Genomic DNA, 22968 nt, shown 5'->3' on the forward strand with positions numbered 1-22968 from the left:
GGCCCTCACACCTGTATTAGGTTTTGTTTTGCTGGGGGGTTTTTTAAAGAGACATATAATAAAATTCTGGTGTTTTTCATGGAGGAAAAAAAAAGCATTTTCACAGCGTTTTGTGTGTGTATGTGTAGATTCCACCCTAGTTAGATGAGGAAATGATCTGCCTCGGTATAACACTGTTTCCTATGAATGACTCAACAGGACCAATGACATATATATACAAACACACATATACAAAGTATCCCAAGCCAAGACAAATAATTTATTAAGTGATAGAAAATGAGAGAGAGAGAGAGAGAGAGAGAGAGAGAGAGAGAGAGAGAGGAGGCTTTGTATTTGAACAAACCCTGATAGGGTTGGTTAAGAAAGAGATGGACCAACAATTTGGAAAAATATTAGAAGAACTGGTGACAAAATAATGGAAGCGAAGGCAGCCACGGCTTTATGATCATATTGTACCTCCCATCCATATCTATTCAGTTCCAGTTGCTCTTGGGCAGATGGGAAATGAGAAAAAAGATCCATTTTCTCAGAAGAAAGAGAGAGAGAGTAACCGTTTACAAACTGTGTGCTGTCAGACATCTGTGTGCCACTGCCAACAGATGTTATTGTAATTATGATTAAAATGCTACAGAAATTATAATAATCCAGTAAGTCATGTTCATAAATTCATCTACATTGAGCACTTGACTGGGGGAGCAGCACACACACACACACAGGCTATTCTGTGTTGGAAAAGCAGGGAACAGGTAATTAAGATACAATTGGGAGAAGCAATCTGGAGGGAGAAGCAATCTGGAGCAGGAAACTCCTGAAGCAGCAGTGCTGGAGCAGCAGTGGCAAATCTCTGCTGGTCAAACGCATCACTACATCCCACAAACAAGGTAATAACTCCCATGTGTGGCTTAGTGAGCCAGTGTGGTGTAGTGGTTAAGAGTGGTAGACTTGTAATCTGGTGAACCGGGTTCGCTTCCCCACTCCTCCACATGCAGTTGCTGGGTGACCTTGGGCCAGTCACTCACCTCACAGAGTGTTTGTTGTGGGGGAGGAAGGGAAAGGAGAATGTTAGCCGCTTTGAGACTCCTTCAGGTAGTGATAAAGCGGGATATCAAATCCAAACTCTTCTTCTTCTTCTTAGTTGAGGGAGCTAGAAGATGACCTGGGGGGGGGCGGGGAACCATTGGGGAGAAAAGCCTCCTAAAATGTTGACTGGCTGTTGCTGTTTCTAGAATACAGGAAGTGTCTGCCCCTCCCCAAGTTCAAATATTCAGCAGGTGGGTAATCTGTCCATTTAGGTTTATTTTGGTTTCTCGTTTTTCCGAACTTAACTTTGGTTTTCCACATCAGTTTGCTAATTATTATTTTTTAAGTCCTCCTGGAAAACATCAGGTTTTTTAGTGCAAATTTCTCCCAGTACATACATTTGTATGCAGTTTTGTATAGTAGACACTTTTTTTCCAGTGTGGTTTTCCTTGATATAACAGATCTATGTAGGGTTGCCATATTTCAAACAGTGAAAATCTGGAATTTGCCCAAAGCTGTGGAGCTTTTTTTTGGCAAATTCACGGGTTTTTGAGCCGTTTTAAAGGAAACTGACAAAAATGACACTGCCGACATGGGTTGCCATACGTCCGGATTTTCCTGGACATTTTTGCGATTTCCACCCGGGTGCTGCTTCCAACTGCAGCATTCTAGATATGTCCGGGAAATTCTGGACATATTCTAACAATGGCAACCCTAGATTATTTATGTTCTTTCCATCCACTCCTTTGTCCATCCCACAGCCCCCAGTGTGGATCACGCCCTGTAATATAAGTGGAAATACAGTGGTACCTCGGGTTGAGTACTTAATTTGTTTCAGGTCCTTAACCTGAAACTGTTCTTAACCTGAAGCACCACTTTAGCTAATGGGGCCTCCTGCTGCCGCTGCGCCACCTGAGCATGATTTCTGTTCTCATCCTGAAGCAAAGTTCTTAACCCAAGGTAATATTTCTGGGTTAGTGGAGTCTGTAACCTGAAGTGATGTAACCTGAGGTACCATTGTACTCTGTAAACTTAGTTCCCTCTGCTCGCAAGTCAAGGAGGGGAGAAAACCCTTCTGAGCTCTCACACCAAAGTGTTCTCTAATTTGTAGTAGGCAATACAGAGCTAAATGGACCAATGGTCTGACTCTGTACTAGACAGCAGTCTTTGTACCTCCTTATGCTCTCAGGACAGGAAACTATTTATTCTCATCTGTGTTTTAAAAGCCATCTTAGAAGTATTTTATGCTGCCTAGGTTGGTTTTTAATGGGATCGTTCTATTCTTTTAATTTAGTTTTTCACTAAATTTGATACAATTTTGCTATGGTTGGTGGCCATTTCATGTGATGACGATGCAGCAGTCAAGAGGAGGGAAGGAACTTGCCCCATATGGATTTGAGATTGCCACGAAAAGAGCACTGCATTTTTATTTTTTGTCTATTCCTTATCTCTGTTTGTTCAATAACCATTCGCAGTTGCCAGATGTATTGGCAAAATACTTTTGCTTTTTTACAACAGATTTGTCACAGCGAGATCCTTGGACCAGATCTTGGAGAGGACCAGATGCCTATTGCTGAGACAAGAGATGCCTTTTGGATTGTTTGGAAATGATTTGGGGCTGGCAGAGAGTGAGAAAATTCCAGGATCTGAAAGCAGGAGGCTGCATGTACCTCTAGCTTCCCTCTCTCCCAGCACCCATCTCTAAGTAGCAGGAGAACAACTCATCATGATTGTCAGGGACTGGCTAGGCAAGGAGGAACGGGGCAAGGAAAGCATCAGAGGGGGGAGGCTCTGAGCCAGGAGAATGGTTGCGGGATGCAGGAGACAGGTCAGAGGAAGACAGGGGCGCAGACAGGTTGGAGATTGAGCAAGCAACAGGTTTAAGTGCGACCGAGGCTGCTGGGAAGGCGACTGATGTTGGAACAGATCCCCAGCCACCTGCCAGTTCCACTGTTTCCTTCTCCCGTACTCCTCTGTCCCCAAGAACAAAGAGGGGGTTATATGTAGCAGAACAAAAGACACAGAGAGCCCTCCTTGAAGGAGTTTGTGACTGTTGGGTAGGCAGCCGCTGGTGAGGAGCCTTAAGAGGAAGTGGGAGGCTCAGATCCTCAGTTCTGGCAACTGCCTTACCAGGCTAGTCCTGCCCATGGAGTTCACTGTTGGGTTTTGTTTCTCTGGATAAAGAATCAGGTAGATGGGGATTGTTTGAGCATGCATAGAAACTAGCCTGGTGTACAATGGTAAACATTATAGTCATTGCCCCACCCACTTTTGCTCTAGCCCCGCCCACCACTGGCCCCCAGAAGGCAATGTGGCCCCCAGCCTGAAAAGGATTCCCCACTCCTGCTGTGGCTCTTGCTCTGCGGCCTGCACACATGTTGCTGAATTGGACTAGGGAAGTGGCACAGCTCAGGCTCGAGATAAAAATAAAATAAAATTAGGAACTCCTATTCTGTGTTACCAGCACAACATAAAAGCCGAGATGTTATTTTAATCTTCTGTGCAATAAGACACAGCTGTTTTTGAAGCCAGTAGGATTGCAGGGAGTTATTTACACAGTACAATGTACATTTTTAGCAACACTTGGGAACTAACTACCCAGTAATTAAAAAAAAAATAGAATTAAATTGCAATTTTAAAACCGAGACTGGAGTTTTAATCATATTTTACTTGGATGTAATGCACTTGAAGTACTGTGTATTATCACACTTCTTAAGCAGAAATATATCCATGGGTATTGCTTCATTGCTGGATCCTAGACACACATATCTGAAAGAATGTTCATGATCCAGCCAAGAAGTGGGACAATAGGAGATGTTTCTGCTTAGGGGCGTTGCAATAAGTGACAACCACCTCTCCAAATCTACCCTCCCCATTCTGTTACAAGCCAATCAGTTGTTTTTCCTGGAACCAACTTTGAGGAGGAATGGCAAATTGCAGTTTAAGCCACCAACGTAACGTTTTTTCCAACTGAGCCAGTCAAAAATCCATCAAACTCTGGCTTACGTGCATTTTTAGATTTCCATATAGCAGCAGGCTGGCAGGTGGATGAGGGCACCGACCCTGGGCCAAAGCACTGTGTTCAAGGCGATACAACCTTTTTTCACCTATGGTGCCAGATCTAGGATAGCCGAAGCACACAGATACTAGCAGCACTTAATCAGCTGACTGATAAGTATGTGCAAAACAGCCCTATCACTCTGCTTCACCTTCTTTGTGGGGTAGTTGTTGGAATGAAATGAGATAACCACATTTGCACCCCCATCAGCTCTTCAAATAAAGGGTATGTTATATACAAAAAACAACTGTGCTGTATAGACAGTGTGGTGCCGTGATTAGAGTGCTGGACTAGAACCGGGGAGACCAGGGTTCAAATCCCTGACATGAAGTGACGTTGGGCCAGCCGCAGTCTCTCAGCCTGGCTTATGTGACACAGGATTGTTGTGTGAGGATATAGAGAGGTAGAACACATGCCACTTTGAGTTCCACAGAGGGAAAGTGGCATATAAATGTAAAAGGTCAAGGTAAACGGACCCCTGACCATCAGGTCCAGTCATGGCCGACTCTGGGGTTGCGGTGCTCATCACGCTTTATTAGCCGAGGGGCCGGCATACAGCTTCTGGGTCATGTGGCCAACATGGCTAAGCCAATTTTGGCGAACCAGAGCAGCACACAGAAACGCCGTTTACCTTCCCGCTGGAGCAGTACCTATTTATCTACTTGCACTTTTGACGTGCTTTCGAACTGCTAGGTTGGCAGGAGCAGGGACTGAGCAATGGGAGCTCCCCCCGTTGCGGGGATTCAAACCGCCGACCTTCTGATCAGCAAGTCCTAGACTCTGTGGTTTAACCCACAGCGCCACCCGCGTCCCTGCATATAAATGTAACAATCAATAAAACAAAACAGATAGAGAGAAGCCCTCTTCATGTGTCGCAGGGACAAACCTAAGGAGGAAAGCAGGAAATGATGCTCCCCTCCCAATCATTGGCTCCTTCCATTTGCCCCATATCTGCCAACTCTTCCCTCTTCAACCCATGGAGGTTCCTGGAAGACTGGGGAGTAGGCAAATTCATGGACAGATTAGACCAGAGCTTTCCAAACTTTTCTTGTTGGAAACACACTTTTTAGACACGCATCATTTCGCGACACAGCCATTCGGTTTTACTAGCAAACTGGAGAATAAACTAGCCCCTTTCCAGCCCCAGGAGGAGCATGGGGAGCATTCATGCAACACACTTACACATTGCAGCTGACACACTAATATGTCGTGACACACCATTTGGAAAGCTCTGAATTAGACAATGGAGAATCTGAAAAATGTGCGAAGGATAAGGCTATCAGTGCCTGCTAGCCACAATGGCTATGTTCTCCGCTGCTGCTGTGGAGCGCAAGTGGGGACAGCGCCATTTGCACTCATGTCCTTCTTGCGGGCTTTCCACAGTCATCTCCTTGAGAACAGAAAGTTGGCAGACAACATGGGCCATGTGATCCCGCAAGGCTCTTCTTATGTTCTTAAGATCAGCACCCCTAATCATGCAGGGAGCCCCAAGTAGAAAAGGCTCCCCATTGCAAACCATATACCCAAACGTAGGGAAGTTGGCAAAAGCACAGGGGGGTGATGGGAACAGGGCAAAGGGGGCAGTTCTTTTCTGATCATTCATGGCTGCTGTGCCTGAAGAGGGCTACAGTACCAGGAAAATCACATCGCCATAAATAAAGTGTTTCAAAATCAATACAGGAGATTTTAAAATAATCCGACTGCAATCCCTTTCTTCTTTCTTTCTTTCTTGGCCGTACAGTAGTAAGAACTTGGGACTTTGCGCTTTCAGAAAACAAAAGGCACCTGCTGACAAAGTTAATGCTCAGTAACTCCAGAAACATTTCATGCCACAGAAAATCCTGTTTGCTTCACTTCCTGTATCAAACAAAACAAAACCCAGCGATGGTGCCGCAGACTAGAAGCCCCAAGGAGTCTAAAACTAAAGCAATTCCAAACCCATGGACAAAAACAAAAAAACTGTGACCCAAAAACAAATCCCGCTGCCTGTTGGCCAGGCTTTGTTTTCCATTAAAAAAAAAAAATTAAGGTCATCCCTCCAACTTTATATTCAGCTGAAAAATGGGGGGGGGTGTTTTAGTCTCTTTTTCAACATTGTCTTTCTTTCTGCTTTGAAAAGTTGCTAAGGGAATGGCTCTGCGTAAGGTCAAGCAGGAGAAATCCTGCTGGGAGACTTAATGCAGCCAAAACAGCAGGTTTTTCTCCCCCTTCTTTTTTTAGATTAATGCCACTCGGTTTCCAACCCCCCCTTAAAGGGAGATCATTACTGTTCCCATTTCTTACTGCATATATTTAATATAATATTAATGTACAGGGAGAGGAAGGCTCAGGAGGCTGTAGTAGCAGCAGTGGGGGTCAGGGAGGGCGACCGCAGCCACATCAGTGCACCAAGATGGAAACAGAGACTTGCTAGGGAAGCAGAGGGTTGCTGTGGGAAGGACAGCTCACCAGCAATTCAAAACCCACAAACCCAAGACCACCCTATCAAGTGCAATAATCATCAAGTCTCCAGCATTCTCATTAAATGTTAAGTCATTAGGTATCACATAAAAGAAAACCGTTTCAACATGCCTTTCCCTTTTTTATATACTTAGCGCCTTAAAGCTATGGAAATGAGGAAGCAGAGGAAAAAATGCTTGGGGTATTAGCATATCATTGGAAATTACCATCCCTTCTAAATTCCAATGTGCACTCAGCTAGATTTTCAAGATGTTGCATGCTAGTTAGATAGTCTCCTGTTCCACTGGGTAAGTTTCTTGTTATGTACTGAGCTTTCACACTTGACTCCAAGCATATTTCATTTCCTATCGGAGAAAAACAGCATCAAAACTAGCCGGCCCCACAGCAAAGTTGTGACAAGGAAGGGGTTGGCCGTTGGCTAGGGTGGGGCAACATGCCATGGCTATATGGAAATGCAATAGTTGGGTGAATGTGATATCGCAGCGAGGCCCCCGTAAGGAGTCTCGCCACGGCATTCTGCACCCGCTGAAGTTTTTGGGTCAGTCTCAAGGGCAGCCCCACGTAGAGCGAGTTACAATAATCCAGTCTGGAGGTGACCGTCGTGTGGATCACAGTGGCTAGGTCAGGGCGAGAGAGGTTAAGGAGCCAACTGCTTAGCTTGGCGGAGATGAAAAAATGCCGCCTTTGTTATAGCTGCAATCTGCGCCTCCATGGAAAGGGAGGTGTCGAAGATTACACCCAAACTCTTAACAGACGGTGCTGGCACCAATTGCACCCCTGCAAGAGATGGGAGTTGCCCCCCCCCATCCCATATCGTCCCGTCCCAGCCAGAGGACCTCTGTCTTCAAAGCAAAGAAGGAAAGAATGTCCCTAATTTCTCAGTGTGCGAGGCAGCCGCCTGCTTCATCTATGCTTATTGCAGGTTTCATCTCTACTTTAGCAGGGGGAAAGGCAATTGAGAGTGCTAACATGCTGACCTTTGCAGGAAAAAAATAATTAGAGTGCTCAAGCACACAATTGCAATGCCAGAACTTAAAATGAGCATATGGACACTGCAAAAGAGGGGGAAAGCACACACACTTCATCATGTCAAATTACCTTAGTTTGACATATAGCAGGGTGATGCAGACCATTTTCACAAGAGCACATAGCCAGAACTTTGCAACAGTGAACACTCCCCTGTTGGGCATCAGTGTTGCCACAGGCTCACAGTTCTTGTGTACACATTTGCATACGTACACACTTCAAGAAACTGTTAAGTCAAGCATTACCTCAACAAAGACGGTTGGAACTTCTGGGTTGTCGCCAAATGTACCCTTCCGCAAGTGAAACTACTCTTTCGCAAGTAGAAAGCCCTAACTTAGTACAAGTTCTTTCCAGCTACAAAAGAAGGAGGGGAAATGGGAGAGCTGCTTTGTATAAGTTCATACCCTCCAACATTTCTCCGATGACAATAGGGATGTCCCATTCCATAATGATAATTTTGCTATTTATGCATCACACCCAGCAGCTTCCAACATATATAAAAACATAACAAAATATTAAACATTAAAAAAACCCTTCCCTATACAGAATTGCCTTCTGACAGTTCGGGAGTTGGATAATTCCATACCCTGCAACATTTATCCAATGAAAATAGGGACACCCTAAGGAAAAGTGGGACATTCTGGGATCAAATCAGAAACTGGGATGGCTTTTCTAAATCAGGGATGTCCCTGGAAAATACACACACTTGGAGGGTCTCTAAATTGTCACACAATCTCTTGCACACATCTAGAGATGCTTGTTTGTTTTCTGCTCAAGGTGTGCAAAGTTTTTCACCAGCTCTTGCACAGCAATTTGCAGAATAGAACCCACCAGCAGAGAAACACTACTTTAAAAAGTTTACTTATTATTAGTATTAGTATTCACAAAACTCCAGAGTAGGTGAAGACTCAGAGTGTAAGCTTCAGATGTCAAGGAAATAAACAACTACCTGACTTTTAGAAGACATCAGAAGGCAGCCTTGTTTAGGGAAGTTTTCAATGTTTGATATTTTATCGCTTTTTTATTCTGTCCAGAGTGGCTGAGGAAACCCAGCCAGGTGGGCGGGGTATAAATGATAAATTATTATTATTAATAATAATAATTTTTGTTGTTGTTGTTGTTGTTACAGTGGTACCTCGCGTTAAGTACTTAATTCGTTCCGGAGGTCCATTCTTAACCTGAAACTGTTCTTAATCTGAAGCACCACTTTAGCTAATGGTGCCTCCTGCTGCTGCCGCGCCGCCGGAGCACAATTTCTGTTCTCATCCTGAAGCAAAGTTCTTATCCTGAAGCACTATTTCTGGGTTGACAGAGTCTGTAACCTGAAGCGTATGTAACTGAAGCGTATGTAACCCGAGGTACCACTGTATTAAGAACAGGCTTTGACTGCAAACCAACACACACTTAACGGAAAGTCCCACTGAATTCAATAGGATTTCCTTCTGAGCTATTCTGCATTATTCCTAGCTCGTCTCAATGTAGGCCCAAGAAGGAGCATCAAATCAAGCAGCTCATAAGCATAAAAGCACATGCAGAATGAGACGATAGTGTCGCAGATGTCTTCCCGGTGGTAGTCTTAAACAAGTCTGGGTTTGGTCTCGGAAGGCACCAGGAGGTAAGCATTATGCGTTTTCATCCCACTGAGCACCAACATTTAATGGCAGCAGACTGGTTAGCAAATTGTGCAGGAACACTGTCAGGACTCCAGGAATATGGAAAAGATCCCCCTACTTTCCACTGTGTCTGGCACGTGCTTAGCAAGCACTGAAAGAACAGATTAAAACTCAGTGATGCATGCAACCGTATGTTCTTTCTAGAGAGCCGGGTTTGGTTTCTGCAAGTTCACATATGTACGCTACCTCCCAATGAATCAGCATGAAATCGGTTGTCAAGAAAGCAGCTGAAGATGCCAGAATACAAGGGAACAAATGAAGCCCCATAGCAGCCTCCCAATCCATATTTACTGGGGTGTAAGTTCCATTAAACACAATGCAATTGTGGTGCTGGAGGAGACTCTTGAGAGTCCTGTGAACTGCAAGAAGATCAAACATATCCATTCTGAAGGAAATCAGCCCTGAGTGCTCACTGGAAGGACAGATCCTGAAGCTGAGGCTCCAAAACTTTGGCTACCTCATGAGAAGAGAAGATTTCGTGGAAAAGACCCTAATGTTGGGAAAGATGGAGGACACAAGGAAAAGGGGACGACAGAGGATGAGATGGTTGGACAGTGTTCTCGAAGCTACCAACATGAGTTTGACCAAACTGTGGGAGGCAGTGGAAGACAGGAGTGCCTGGCGTGCTCTGGTCCATGGGGTCACGAAGAGTTGGACACGACTAAATGACTAAACAACAACAAAGTGCCATTAAACACAATGTAATTGCACAAGTGTCGTGCTAAGGTTCGGAAGACTACTTTGCCCAGACCTAGTGCTCATCCAAGAATCCTCTGCAATATATACAGGAGTCCCATGGCAAGCAAGCAGGAAAAGCATTCCTTGAAGGTGGCAAGTTTGAAAACTGCTGCTATAGCCTTGCAAATCAAGATTCCAAGTTAGGCTGGGAGCATTCCCAAGGGAGTGATCACATGCAGTGCCTAGAAGTGTGAAGCTGATCCTTTGCTGAAATGTTTGCATAGCCTTGATGCCACATATCAGTGTAATTCACACATGCCTGCATATCAGTTAATTACTGAATAGCTCACAGATAGATGAACCAACTCCACCGAAAAAGCCTTGTAACTGAGTCAATGTGACATGCTATGAAGAGTCTCTCTCTCTAGTGTTTTGATCTGTGATGGATCATTCACAGATGCACATCATTAGATCCTAAGCCATCAAATGATGAAAGTGCATGTATGAAACAGCTCATAGTTGTCACTTTAATTTGTGTTGTTTTGAGTACTTGCCAAGATTGGTTATCTCCTTGCACACTATAATCCTTGTGGCATTTTTTTGTCGTCTTTAAAAATCAAAACTATGTTCACAATAATCTAAAGTCGTATAAAGTACTGATGCCACAAATAATAAATAACCAGCTACTCTCACATGTCTCCTTTCCATATCTTCCCTTTAACTCATATATAAATTAGCTAATTTGTACATGACGGTGTAGTCAAATAACCTCTTTAATAGAAATTTCTTTATCCTCTAATTCTTTTAACATTTGCTGTTCCCGTAAACAGATGAGTTCTGTCTCATTATGATTTTCCAAAATTTGCATGCTATGCCAACAGAATGAGGAGGATCTTCTGCTAAGCCCCAATTTCATTATCGCTTCCTTGAGTTTCTTCCAGTAAACTTTTACTTCAGAACACAGCCAGAAAGTGCCACTTCATTCCTATAGAATTGGTTAGGTTCTCCTTCCTTTCTGGACCAGCTAGTGTCGATTTCACTTTAGTTCATCCTTCTACCATCTGTACACACCCAAAAACAAATGGTGTGAAACGCCTCTCTTTTAGAATATAACAGTGATCAGTAACTGAGGTGGAGGAAGGGAATGATAAATCTAAATAATAGTCTCATATTAACCATTCTCTCTCAATGGCTCAAACACCCCTGTGTCTATGTCTATTCCTTTAGTGGTTTTTTGCTGTCCACACTCTATGAGTGCAATAGAAAGGGAAGCAGATGAGAGCACTCTTTAAAATGTGCTGCTATTTTACATGCCACCTCTGTCTACCCTTAGGCTTTATATATACTTAGGATGCCCCTCACAACACTACAGTTCCCAGATTGGTTTAACAACCAATCCTTCTTCCTGGGGAACTCTGGGAATTGTAGAGTTCTGTGAGGATAATTGGGATCTCCTTACAACTCTCAGTCTCTTGTGGGGAAACTACAGTTCCCAGGATTCTTTGGGGGAAGCCGAAAGTGGTGTAACAGTGCTTTAAATATATGGTGCATAAGAGCGATGATCCCCCCCCCCCCATTTTTTATTTTTTTATTTTTTGTTATTGGAGATTATTGCTGACCTATGAGAGTTTAAAGAGTGTAAATATTAGAACCAGTTTAGAGAAGATCTGGGAAGGCTTTTGACATCTCAGTCCCTTACATTATTATGGCTGCCTTTTCCTCCTCCTTTGGGACAAGCTGAGGGAGATCATTTAAGTATGATCCTCAAGGATCCTTAGAAAGCTGTCTTATTTTGTTTTTTGCTTATTTCAACTACCACTATTGCATTTTTGCATGTATTCCATGCTTTCATACCATATTTTCTTATCCTATACATATTGTTTGACAATTTACTATATAGTCATTTCTCTCACGTAACTTGATTCATATTCATGGACAGAATAACACCTGACAGGACCTCCAAAAAATATAGACGTACATTCTTTATGGGTGATCTCTACTTAACACAAGCAACTCAGGGTTTGCTTAGCTACAGGGGTGCGAGAACCTATCTCGAAGCAGATAGTATTCCACCTGGGCACAAAGGTACTGCAGGAAATCCTCTCTCTGTGCTAGAATCTTGACGGATGGTTTTTATTTTAAAGCTGAGTGAAAAGAGGCAAAGAGACATACACTTGTGAATAAATGTAGATACAGTCCACTTCTTGCAAGATCCTCACCTGTGCAAGAGCACAAATACCTGTTGACTGATGGACAACCACAACCATAACCGCAGCCAAGATATGCCATATTTTTCGCTCTATAAGACGCACCAGACCATAAAACGCACCTAGTTTTTGGAGGAGGAAAACAAGAAAAAAAATATTCTGAATCCCAGAAGCCAGAACAGCAAGAGGGATCGCTGCGCATTGAAAGCAGCAATCCCTCTTGCTGTTCTGGCTTCTGGGATAGCTGCGCAGCCTGCATTCGCTCCATAAGATGCACACACATTTCCCCTTACTTTTTAGGAGGGAAAAAGTGAGTCTTATACAGCAAAAAATACAGTAGCTTGCCTCACTTCTTACTTGACCTTCTCCAAAAGAAGGAACACTGGTACCCTGGGCACCTCTATCGTTAATATCGCTGTTTACAGCTCTTGAGCAACATCTCTCCAGCACTGGTGTGGCATCATAGGCCGAATTCACAGGCTTCCCAGAGAGCCATGTGACTGATCTGTGGTTGCATCCCATAATGCTCTGAAAAGGTGAGGGATGGATCACACAAGAGGTTTCCACAGCCATAGGCCCTGCCTAGCCAGTGATGACTGGAAGCACTGACATGACCATTATATATGTGAGCATAGCCAAGGGGGGGGGCAGGGGGGAGCTGCCCTCCCTAGATCAAGTAAAATAATAGAATTACTTAACTAACTGACAAATCACATCGTTTCTGTGCCCCCTCCCCCCAAAAAAAGTCCTGCCTCCCCAACCAAGTCCTGATCCACCCCCCAACAAAAATCCTTGCTATACTAAGGTTACCAGACTTTTATCAAAGAATCTGGGGACACTTTTTTTTTGAAAAGAAAGTTATTTTTAATAAATCTTTATTTATTTTAAAAAGAAGTAATATCTTCTCTTCTGTGGTCTCTTTGCGTGGCCTTCCACTGGGCCCTAGCCTGCTCTCTTGGAGCGTTAGCCACCGGGGAGTAGGCTTGGGTCGAGCCTGGGCTTGGCCACATGTCCTTGCCCTCCTGGTGTTCTCCTACCTCTCCTCCTCAGTGGCAGCAGCAGCGCAGCAAGCTCAGGGCTCTCCTCTTTTTTTCTCCTTCCTCTTTCTCTCCCTCCCTTCTCCTTCTCCTCTCCTCCTCCTCCCTGCATCGGCTCCAGGGTTTTTACTGGCCCCAGAGCACCACTGGGCAGTCGGCCAGGCGCTCTTGCTCCTGGCCCAATTTGGGTCGTGGGGGGGTGTCAGCGGTTCCCCCTGTTGATGTGCTGGGCATCCCTGGTTCCCTCTCAGCAGCGGCAGTCTCAGCAGCCCGGAGCCAGACTGGTAGCACAGTTGGATCTGGCTGGCTTCAGGAGCTTCTCACTGCTGTGGCACCCACCATTTTGCCTCACCAGAAGTCCCCATATGATGTGTCTTGTGCCATTGAACCAATCACGCAACATTCATTCCCTACTGATAAATCTACAACACTTAAAATATAAATCCAGGGACATTAAATGAAATCTGGGGACATTCCAGGGACAGATTTTGTACGGGGACAGATTTGTAAATCTGGGGACTGTCCCTGGGAAATGGCGACATCTGGTGACCATAGGCTACGCCCATGACTATATATACTGTAAAGGAGCATCAACCATGGCTAGACACCATCCATTACTATTCAGGCAACACGCAGATTAGGCTATGTTGAATACCTACTCGAAGGTGTCCGTTGGCACAAATCACCATAGGAACAGACCATAAATGCTTCTGCAGCTACGCTAATGTTTGCTGTATAGCACTGCTCACGAAAGCACGGAGCATCAAAACAAAACATTTTACACCTTAGGGCCTTAGTGCAGCTGCCGTAGCACCGTCCTCGCAGAGCAGGTCAGTTGATTTGCTTCATCTTTTCTTTCATTTTGACAGCTCTTAGCAAAGTTGCATGGAAAACAAGCAGAGCATCTTGGAAAAAAACCAACAGCACTAAGATAACAAACGGTAAGAGTGACAGCAGAATGCAGTCCAAAACGATACTACAGAGCAATGGTATGGCTCCTGGCTCATCCATGCATCATTCTGTCAGCACACTATATAACAGCAAAGAAAAGAAAATTAAAACGATGGGGGGGGGGGAGAGAATCGTCTGTCTAACACCAACAAGAAGCCTGGAAATCAAGATACAGCTACCACTATCATCTTCACTCACCCATCGTGTCAAAGTTCTGACACCCCTTGAATGAACAGCTGATCACTCTGTCGTCCTCCCCAAGAGAGAGAAGCACATATTAACTTCCCCAAAAGAGGTAGTTCTTAAGTAGAATTGTAACATTTATCCAGCATCCCATCTGCCCTCCAGCTTATCAGCTTCTGCTTAGGGAGAGATTCTAATTTTAGAGGCCTACTGCCCATGAGTGGACAGTTTAAAACAACACCTATCAGGGTCTTGCAGAAAATTTTGCAATGCCTAATGAGCTGTACCAAAACAGATTAAAATATGACTAGACTCTTTCCTGGACTCTCCAGAGTATGCCTCATACATTAGCTTTGTCATAGCTTCTTCATCTGATATAGAACTGAAACACCACAAATTTTATATACATATATCTGTGTCTGGATGCACGCCACGCAAAGGAAGAAAATACAAGCCTTCTGTGCTCCAAATGCTTCCATTCTCTGCTTGGGTGTCATATTTTAAATCCCAAATGCAATCAAACCAGGGAAGGAGATGCTGTAAGGTTGTGCGAGGAGACACTGTTCAAAATGCTATTTCAGCTATCCAACTGCTGTTACTTCCATGAATATGAATCAGCTGCAAAATAGGCCACTGATCCTTTGTAGCTTTATGAAGATCTGATTGTATGCTAAAACTTTTGACAATAATCAACTCCCCTATTCTCTGCTAGTTTCAAGTGCAAGATAATGCAATAGGAAGCACACACACACACAACTCAGATGTTGCATTGCTTGCTGCCGCTGCTGCACTGTCATACATTAAGGCAGCAATGATATAAAGCAGGGATGAAGAATCTGCAGCCCTCCATGTTGTCGGCAGAGTCATGCAAGGTTGTTGGGACTACAGTCCCCATCATCCCTGACTGTTGGCCATGTTGGCAGGTGTTGATGGGGGTTTGAGTCCAACAACACCTGGGAGGGTCACAGGTTCCCAATCTCTGCAAGAAACACTTACTTGGGAATAAGTCCCATTGAACACAGCATGACTTACTTCCAAGTAAACTTGCACAGGATTGTGCTGCGCAAGCCCAGGACAGGAACTGGCTTCTGAACCTTCCTTGAGCCTTGCCATCTTGCTATGGGCAAAAACTGATGTCAACACTAAAATAAAACATTGTCTTCCCCAGTAACTTGGCATCTCATGGAAAGCGAAAGCCTGCCCCAAGTAGAAAATTGTCAAAAACACCCGAGAGAGCACAAAGCACCAGTAAAAAGAGCAATTTAAATATAATATGCTATAATAAGTGCAAATAACCGAGGTGAGGTTTGATGGGAACGATCCAGAAAAAAATTCATTAAAATGTGCTGAGCCAACAAGAACCCATACAAGCATGCATGAATTTTGACGGGGGGGTGGAATAACTATTTCCAATGCATGGTAAGAAAGGCTTAATGATTCATCGTTCAGGGGAGGGGGGAGAATAGTAATATTGCTAAGGCATATAAATAGCTTTCCTTTTCTGGAGAACTGCTACGGAGCAACACAGCTGCTGAAGTAACGCATCCGGTAACCAGTCTCAACTTCTTTACCAAACTCCCCCCACATAACATTCCTAATCTGAGGCAGGATCTAGGATGTTTTCTTCTGTGATTTGAACTCATTTACCTGCCCAGCTACTGTCTTAACCTTTTGAACTTGAGGATAGTTTGCAGACTGTCATTTAAGCTGGCCTATCTGAACCATCTTTAAGTCTGTATGGAATTACTGGCTGCATGGCAAGAACACACAAATAAAATGCATTTGTACATCATATCGGTTGGCAATTTGCCTGCCTCCATCATCTAGGCTGACCAGTTGATCAGAACCTAGACTTGGAGAGATTCGGGTTATCACATGTTTTCCATGCTGCTTTATTTGTAGTTACAACAGAAAGATGCTGTGACAGTTGCGCATTTCAAGTAACTAAGCCTGATCTCACAGGTCAGGCTCAATAAAAATCTAGATGTAGTATGCTTTTCTCCCACCCTTTCTCCTGCATTTACATCCCCTCTCTTTCTAAAGCAACCATTCATTCATTCCTTTCATGCAAGTAGGTCCCCTTTCAAAAGAAAACCCTTCAGAAAACACCACACTAGGTGATAATTCCTACATGCGACTCCTGATCACGTACAATGTATCCTATTTATTGCCGTAAAAAGCACATCCGGGATGGGTAGGACACAAGAGTCCTGAAACAGCTCTTCTTTGTGCTTATCCAATTAATATTTCTCTTTGGGTCTCCTGTCCCCTTGCCAACAGGATGGTAGATTGACAGGTGCCACAAAACAAGACCAGGGTTGGAGGAAATGTTCAGATCACAAAGCTGCTGTTTAGTTGCCCTCCTCCCACCTCCCTGTTCTTTTGTTTTTAAATAGTTCTGGCAGCAGTTCAGAACATCGGCTCAACATGTTTTGTTCACGGCATAGCCAAACGCACACCTATCCTCGGTTCCCTGCTGCAGGGATAGACTCTCCATAGGCCAAGACTAAACAGAAGAGTAGAGATACTGCAAAACACAGGGGAAAATACCACACCATAACACTTTCTCACATCATCTGGAATACAGTATTTAAAAGGGTGAGGGTAGCAAGAAACAGCAAAGAATCTCACAAACACCTTGTTGGTTAACAAACTGATTAGGGACTTTCCTTGCAGAAGCCACTGGCCATTTCATCCACACAGCATCAAACCCATCACCCTGCAAAACACTTCATGCTGCTCCCATTTCCTACACCTTCAGTTTCGGTATTTCTCTCCCTCTAAGCTACCAATCCTGCCCTTCCTTCTTCAAAAGACACAGAACCAATCCTTTGCAACCAGGAAAAAGATTTGGGCAAGGCAGATCATATGCATGTTTACTCACACAGGCAAGTCTCACTTTGTATAATGGAGTGAATAGGGTTATAATATTTTTTATCATTGTTATTCTTAAAGGTGGAGAAGCTGCAGTCCTGCCTACAGACTGCTAGACCACAACTCCTCTCATCCCTGGCCATTGGCTATGCTGGTCAGGACTGATGGGAGTTGGAGTCCAGCCACATCTGGAAAGCCACAGCTGTGCCACACCTGCCTTAAAGGCAGCAATTTCCTTTTGAAGAACCTTGGAAGCCTCCAGTTATGGGCACAAATTAATCCACCTGTTGCCCTGCAAAAGCTCTTTCCACAGGCAATATATCAATATCTAAAGGTGTTCCTCTTTCATCCACACGGGAATATTTCATGTTCCTCGATCCTTTTCTCCACTTTAAGAAACCGCCCTCCCTTCATCCACTTCCATTCCTCTTTAAGGCTGTAAACCACAGCACACTAGAAACCCACCAGGATTATAGGTTTCCAAGGATCTGGCTTGCAGGCCTTTCCAGTATGCCTGTGTGTATACATACACACACTCACAACCACACAGCCGCACACAGAGAGCCTCGGATTTCTTTAGGCAGCTGGCGCGTCTGCGCCCGACAGCGCTGCACTGATTTATCCTTTCACTTCGTTTCAGGGCTTCCAAACCAGCGACCAACTCCTCCAGCCAGCGCTTCAAGCAAGGCCAGAGGATGCTCGCCTCTCCAAGGCGCTCAAAACACCTCCTGCAGCTTTCATTCGCTCCCCGCTTGCTTTTTTCCTTGGCAAACAGCGCCAACCTTTGGCCGAAAGGAAAGTTTTCAGCCAGGCCGCGCAGCAAAAAAACCACACGCACGCACACACAACCTCGGCCGGCAAACAACGTCCGCTTTGTGCCACAGGCCCTGCCAGGCAGCTGCCTGCTCCCTTCCCCCCCCCTCCTACCCCCGGGTGGGGGTCGAAGCCCCTCCCAGAGACAGAAAGAGAAGGGGGGCGGGCGCGTGGGAACCGCAGGCTTGGCTAGGCAAAGCGCCCTCCATGAATCCCGCGCGCAAAAGGAGAGATCGGCGAGAAAGGCAAAAGCTCTCCGGGCATAGCAACAGCTAAAGGCAAGGCGGGGCAAGAGATCGACTACTGCCCAGATCTCCTCCTGCTGCCCCCGCCGTCTACAGCGCCTCTAGGGAGAGAGCAACCCAGCCTGAGTGGATCTCTCGCGCCCTCTCCAAGTTCCAGGGGCGCATTGGAGGCCAACGCGTCGCGAGCCCCTCTTTTCTCCTTCGCGGTCGCCCTTACCTTCCTGGACGGCGTGGAAGGGGTTGTTGGCTTCTATGAGTTTGATCGTGTACGTGATTTTCTCGCTCTGCAAGATGTCATCGTTGAGGCTCAAGTCCGCCACCGCCTGCTTGAAGATCTCGTCGTCCTTGGCCGAGTTGCCTTCAAATATGGCACCTGTTGGGGGGTGGAGGACAAATAAACCATCATCCCCATTACCAGCATATGGGAAGGAAAGGCCGTGCCAGTGGCGTGAAGGTGAACCCAGAAAGGCTTTCTACTCCGAAGGCTACTTTATCCACGCTCGTCCCTCAACTTACCATGCACATATACTTCCCAATCTCCTAAACCGCGGGGTGATTTAAGCCTACTCAAAAGGGGTCGTGCCCAGTGACTGCTTCTTGACGGAGCCACACACCCCGAACTGGCCTTTTTTTCTCCTGCAACAAGTGCGCAAGCCTGTCCCACATTCACACAGCTACAGATGCGGGTTGGGGAAGGGTCAGGAGCATCAGTTTTACCCGCAGAAGGTGCCGGGTTCAATCCCCGGCCTCTCCGGGCAGAGCTGCGGGAGTCGGCTGCCTGAAGACCTGGGGGGTTGCTGCCCGTCCGTGTGGACAACACTGGCTTAGGTGGACCACTGGCCTGCAACGATAAAAAGCAGGTTTTTGTGTTCACCCAGAACTGGCATGCATTGAAAGGGGAGGAAGCCGCTCGCTCGTAGCCCTGCTGTTACAACAGGAGAGCTAAAGAAGAACTCGCGCGACTGAGCTCTGGAAGTTTGCTCAGCTGAGCTCCACTCAATAAAAATGACAAGGCCGGACCATCCTAGCTGCTGTCCTGGACTTGCCTTGAAGGAGGGATGTGTGGGGCAGAGGACATGCCCGAGGCCTTCCCGGAAGCGTTTCTGCGGGCCAGGCCACGGCTTGGCAGGAGAACTTCCCGCTCCCTTTTGCCTTATATTCACCAAGGGCAAGTCCTCTGTGACACCACGGGCAGCTAAAGAGTCCTTATTCCCAAGGCAGAGAGGAGCGCCTGCGATGGGAACCTTCTCCTCTTCCCTTGCTCAGGGGTTGTGGGGATCAATGAGATTTTTTTCGGTTATGAAGCCCTGTGGCAGAGGGCAACCACATTTCTTGTTCGTTTGCTTGCAAATATATATGTTCTGCTTTTTCGAGTGCCAAGGCTGCGTGGCTGCGGTGCCCAGGGGACTGCCCAACCAGGCGCTGACCAGACCCAGACCTGCTCAGCTTTAGCCAGTGGGCGAGCTCGTGAGCCTGCAGACTGTACAGTCCAATTTATAAGCAGCGTGAGCTTGGGGTTCCACTCGGCTCTTGGGATTTTAGCCTGTGTTGATTTATATAGATGTAGACACGCGGGGTGGGGGAGGCGGAGGAAAGGCTTCCTAAAAGTTTTATCCGCAAAAAGGTAGGACAACACAACACCTACGCGTCAGCCTCCGGAATGGGTGCCCCCCCCCTTCTGTTCTTAGGGCTGCCCGTCACTTCCCTCCTGCGCATCGCCCCATATTAACGGAGATCTGAGCTTTGTGTTCAGTAACCTGAAAGCTTTTAATTTCAGAGCCTTGGTTATGCAGCTAGCAGGAAAACATCTGGCGATAAGCCTTACATAATATACCCCTGCTTTGAGCGTGAAGAGAGAGGAGAGAGGTAAATATATAGTGGTGGGGTTTTTTTTTACTCTGTTATTTTGTTTTTTTGGGGGGGAAAAAATAGCCTAAGCATATTATTCTGCTCATCCTCACACGCCACCCACCTCTACGTTCCGCCTCTCTAACTTATTATTCACGTCTCTCCTGCGCCTTTAAATGCCAACCAGATGCTCACACCGTGCGCAAAATTCCAAAGCGAAGTTCAGCTTCGCTTTTCAACCTGGAGAAGCCATCATCCTTGCTCGCAGCCTCCTCTTCCCGCCCTCCACTTGAGCGGGAGGCAGGTGGCTGAGAGACTAAGGGGGCAGGGCTGAGATCTGACTGGAACAGAATCCTTCATCCACAGGTACAGGGAGATTTGGGGGGATACTTTATCTGCAGGTGCCTAGCTTTGCGCGCCCCTCTGAAATCCGACGTCCAGAGTCGCCCATCCTGAGCCGGTTCCTTCGCGCAGCTGAAGTTAAAGTTTAGCCGCTCTCTCTTTGGGGTTGGGGTGATGGGGGAGAACTCTAAAGTCTTTCCGAACCTAGCTGTAGCACAGCAGACTCCCTCCTCCCCTCCCCAATCGATCTTTTTTAAGGGATCCGCAATGCTGTTTGGCCTGCTCTCGCCAACCTCCTGCTTAAGGCATCGGGAGAGGAGCACGCGGGGTAGTAGAGAAGGACGAGTTTACCATCAGCCACCACCGAGCGGACCCGAAAGCATTCCCAGCCCTCTTTTTCCCTCCAGCCTGACCACATGCCTTTCCTTCTCCTCCCCCCCCCCTCTTCTCCTTTCTCTCTCTTCTCCCCGCCTCCGGGGAGGAGACCTTTCCTCTGATTTGATTTTTTTTAAAAAAAAAGATCTCTACGAAGTTTTTAAAAAAGATGTCATCATCTGCTGGAGCCTCTTGCTTGGGTTTTTCTCCAGCCTTTTCCATCGCATTGCCTCTCACTAGGGAGCTTTCCCGTGCCTCCCTTCACCAGGACCCCTGGGAATCAAAAGCTCCCCAGGCTCCCTTCTCTCTCTCTCTCTCTCTCTCTCTCTCTCTCTCTCTCATACACACACTCATTTCCTTCTTCCTGCTGATCCCTGCAGAGTCTGGCCTTTGCTTTTATTTAATTTCAAGGAAGAAAGTCTGCCAGTGGCAAGTCCCGCCCCCCCCCCTTTGGCACGAGCCACCGTTCTCCTTCAAAGTTCCTTTTAGGGAACCCCGGATCTCCCTTCTCCCTTTCCGGCTTCCTCTTCTCCCGATCCAACCTTTGAGACCCCCTACCGCACCCCACCCCCAACCACGGTGCTCAGTAATCCACCAATGAAATCTCATCCAGTCCAATGACAGACAGACAGAGCACCCACACTACGTTCCTTTGGCACCTGCAATCTCTCCCCCCCCCCCAAACCCCGGCAAAAACACACCAGCTAACTTGAAAGTGGCAGTTGTGTGCCTCCCACAGTCCGGGCTTGGGAGAACCACACCTGCCCGGGCAGAAGGAAAGTCCCTCTCCAAAGTTTTCCCTATGGGGAGCTTTTCAGGTGGGGGTTGGTGGTGTGTGTGACCACCTCCTCATCTTCCTCTTCCTCTTCCTCTTCCTCCTCGGAAGTGGAGAGTAATATAGGCGCAAACAGGTCCAAAGCCACAGAAAGGGTTTGCTTAGGAAAGCAACTGCAAGCGCAAACCTTCCTCCGTACCGCCTCCGGAAATTTAGAGAGAGAGCATTCAGCTTTCACCATAGACAGTCTTGTTTCGCCCCTAACTTTGCAGTGAGGTGCATTCAGAGGGCTTTTATTTGCGGTGGCGTGGAAGAGAGGAGGAAGGGAGAGCGAGCGAGAGCTCTCGCCATCCTCTCTCTTTCCGTCGCTAGAGTTCAACTCGCTTTCTCCATCTTCCCTCCTGGATCAGAATTATTATTGCGCCTTAATGAGACCCATCCTCCTTTCACTCTTATAGTAATTGCTTATGTGCCACTCTTACCCTGCAGCCTGCATATATATCTACACACACATATACACACGACGCACGGACGGGGACACACACACACACACACACACCAGCTTCTTCCCCTTACCAATGTGGATGATGGAGTCCGCTCGCACCGTAACGCATTGAAATATCCAAGGGAAAAACCAAAGCATCAGTACTTCCATTTCAGACCCCTCGTACAGCACATCAGCCCGGATTGGGGGCGAAAAGCCACCGAGATGGGGAGAGGGAAGGAGGTGGAGAGGAGCAAGGAAAGAGAGAGGAAAGATGCCCAGATTTTTTTTGGGGGGGGGGATAAAAAAAAATCCCAACCTTCCCAAAACCTAAGTAATTTCCAAGCTTGAGGTTTGAAAGTCGGAAAGCGCAAGGCGGAAAAAACCCAAAGGGGGAAGAAAAAAAAAGCACAACCCCCCAAAAGCCACCAGCAACGATGGAGCCACAGCAAAAAGAAAGAAGGAGGAACGAGGTTGAGGTTTTTAAAAATGTATGTCGAGAGATAGATCCCAGCTTGGTAGGAGGCGACAAGCGACAGCAGCAGTAGAGCAAGCAGCCAGCCTTAGACTTCAGCAATAGCTCTTGAGCACTCCGTGGGTGAGTGTGTGCGCGCGTACGTGTGTGTGAGAGAGAGTGTGTGTCTCCGTGTGCGTGTGTGTGCGCGCGCGCGCGCGTCTCCGGGCCCCAGCAAACAGCAAACTGCGGAGGCACCCCCCTCCTCTAACTCGATCCTCTCCCCCCCCCCGCATCAAACCGAGGACCCACGTGATTGCAGAGCCTCACTACTGAATATAGTCTGGGCGAAAAGGCAACAGAGAAGAGATGGAGAAGCAGCTCCTATGGGGGGGGGGGCGGCGAAGTGTGCGCGCGCGTGTGTGTGTGCAGCAGGAGCAGCAACCACGCACGCAGCAGCAGGAG

The 22968-nt window shown here is 46.5% G+C and overlaps 1 protein-coding gene across 6 annotated transcripts in view; it reads right to left on the reverse strand.

Annotated features, from left to right (window-relative positions):
• Positions 1–22727, reverse strand: part of GRID1 (glutamate ionotropic receptor delta type subunit 1) — a 740600-nt gene extending 717873 nt beyond the window's left edge. For 3 of the 6 annotated variants that reach the window (XM_081190828.1, XM_081190829.1, XM_081190830.1), the window contains exons 1-2: positions 22142–22725; positions 18443–18598 (exon numbers count right to left, since the gene is read on the reverse strand). In XM_081190828.1, coding sequence (XP_081046954.1) covers positions 18443–18598; positions 22142–22220 — 235 coding nt within the window. In that variant the 5' untranslated portion in view covers positions 22221–22725. Of the gene's footprint in view, positions 1–18442; positions 18599–22141 lie in introns of all 6 variants that reach the window. The other 3 variants (XM_081190826.1, XM_081190825.1, XM_081190827.1) reach the window with 2 other exon arrangements.
• Between the last annotated feature and the right edge of the window lie 241 nt (positions 22728–22968).

The sequence above is a fragment of the Podarcis bocagei genome (genome assembly GCF_964188305.1).
Source record: "Podarcis bocagei genome assembly, chromosome: 4".
NCBI classification, from domain to species: Eukaryota; Metazoa; Chordata; class Lepidosauria; order Squamata; family Lacertidae; genus Podarcis; species Podarcis bocagei.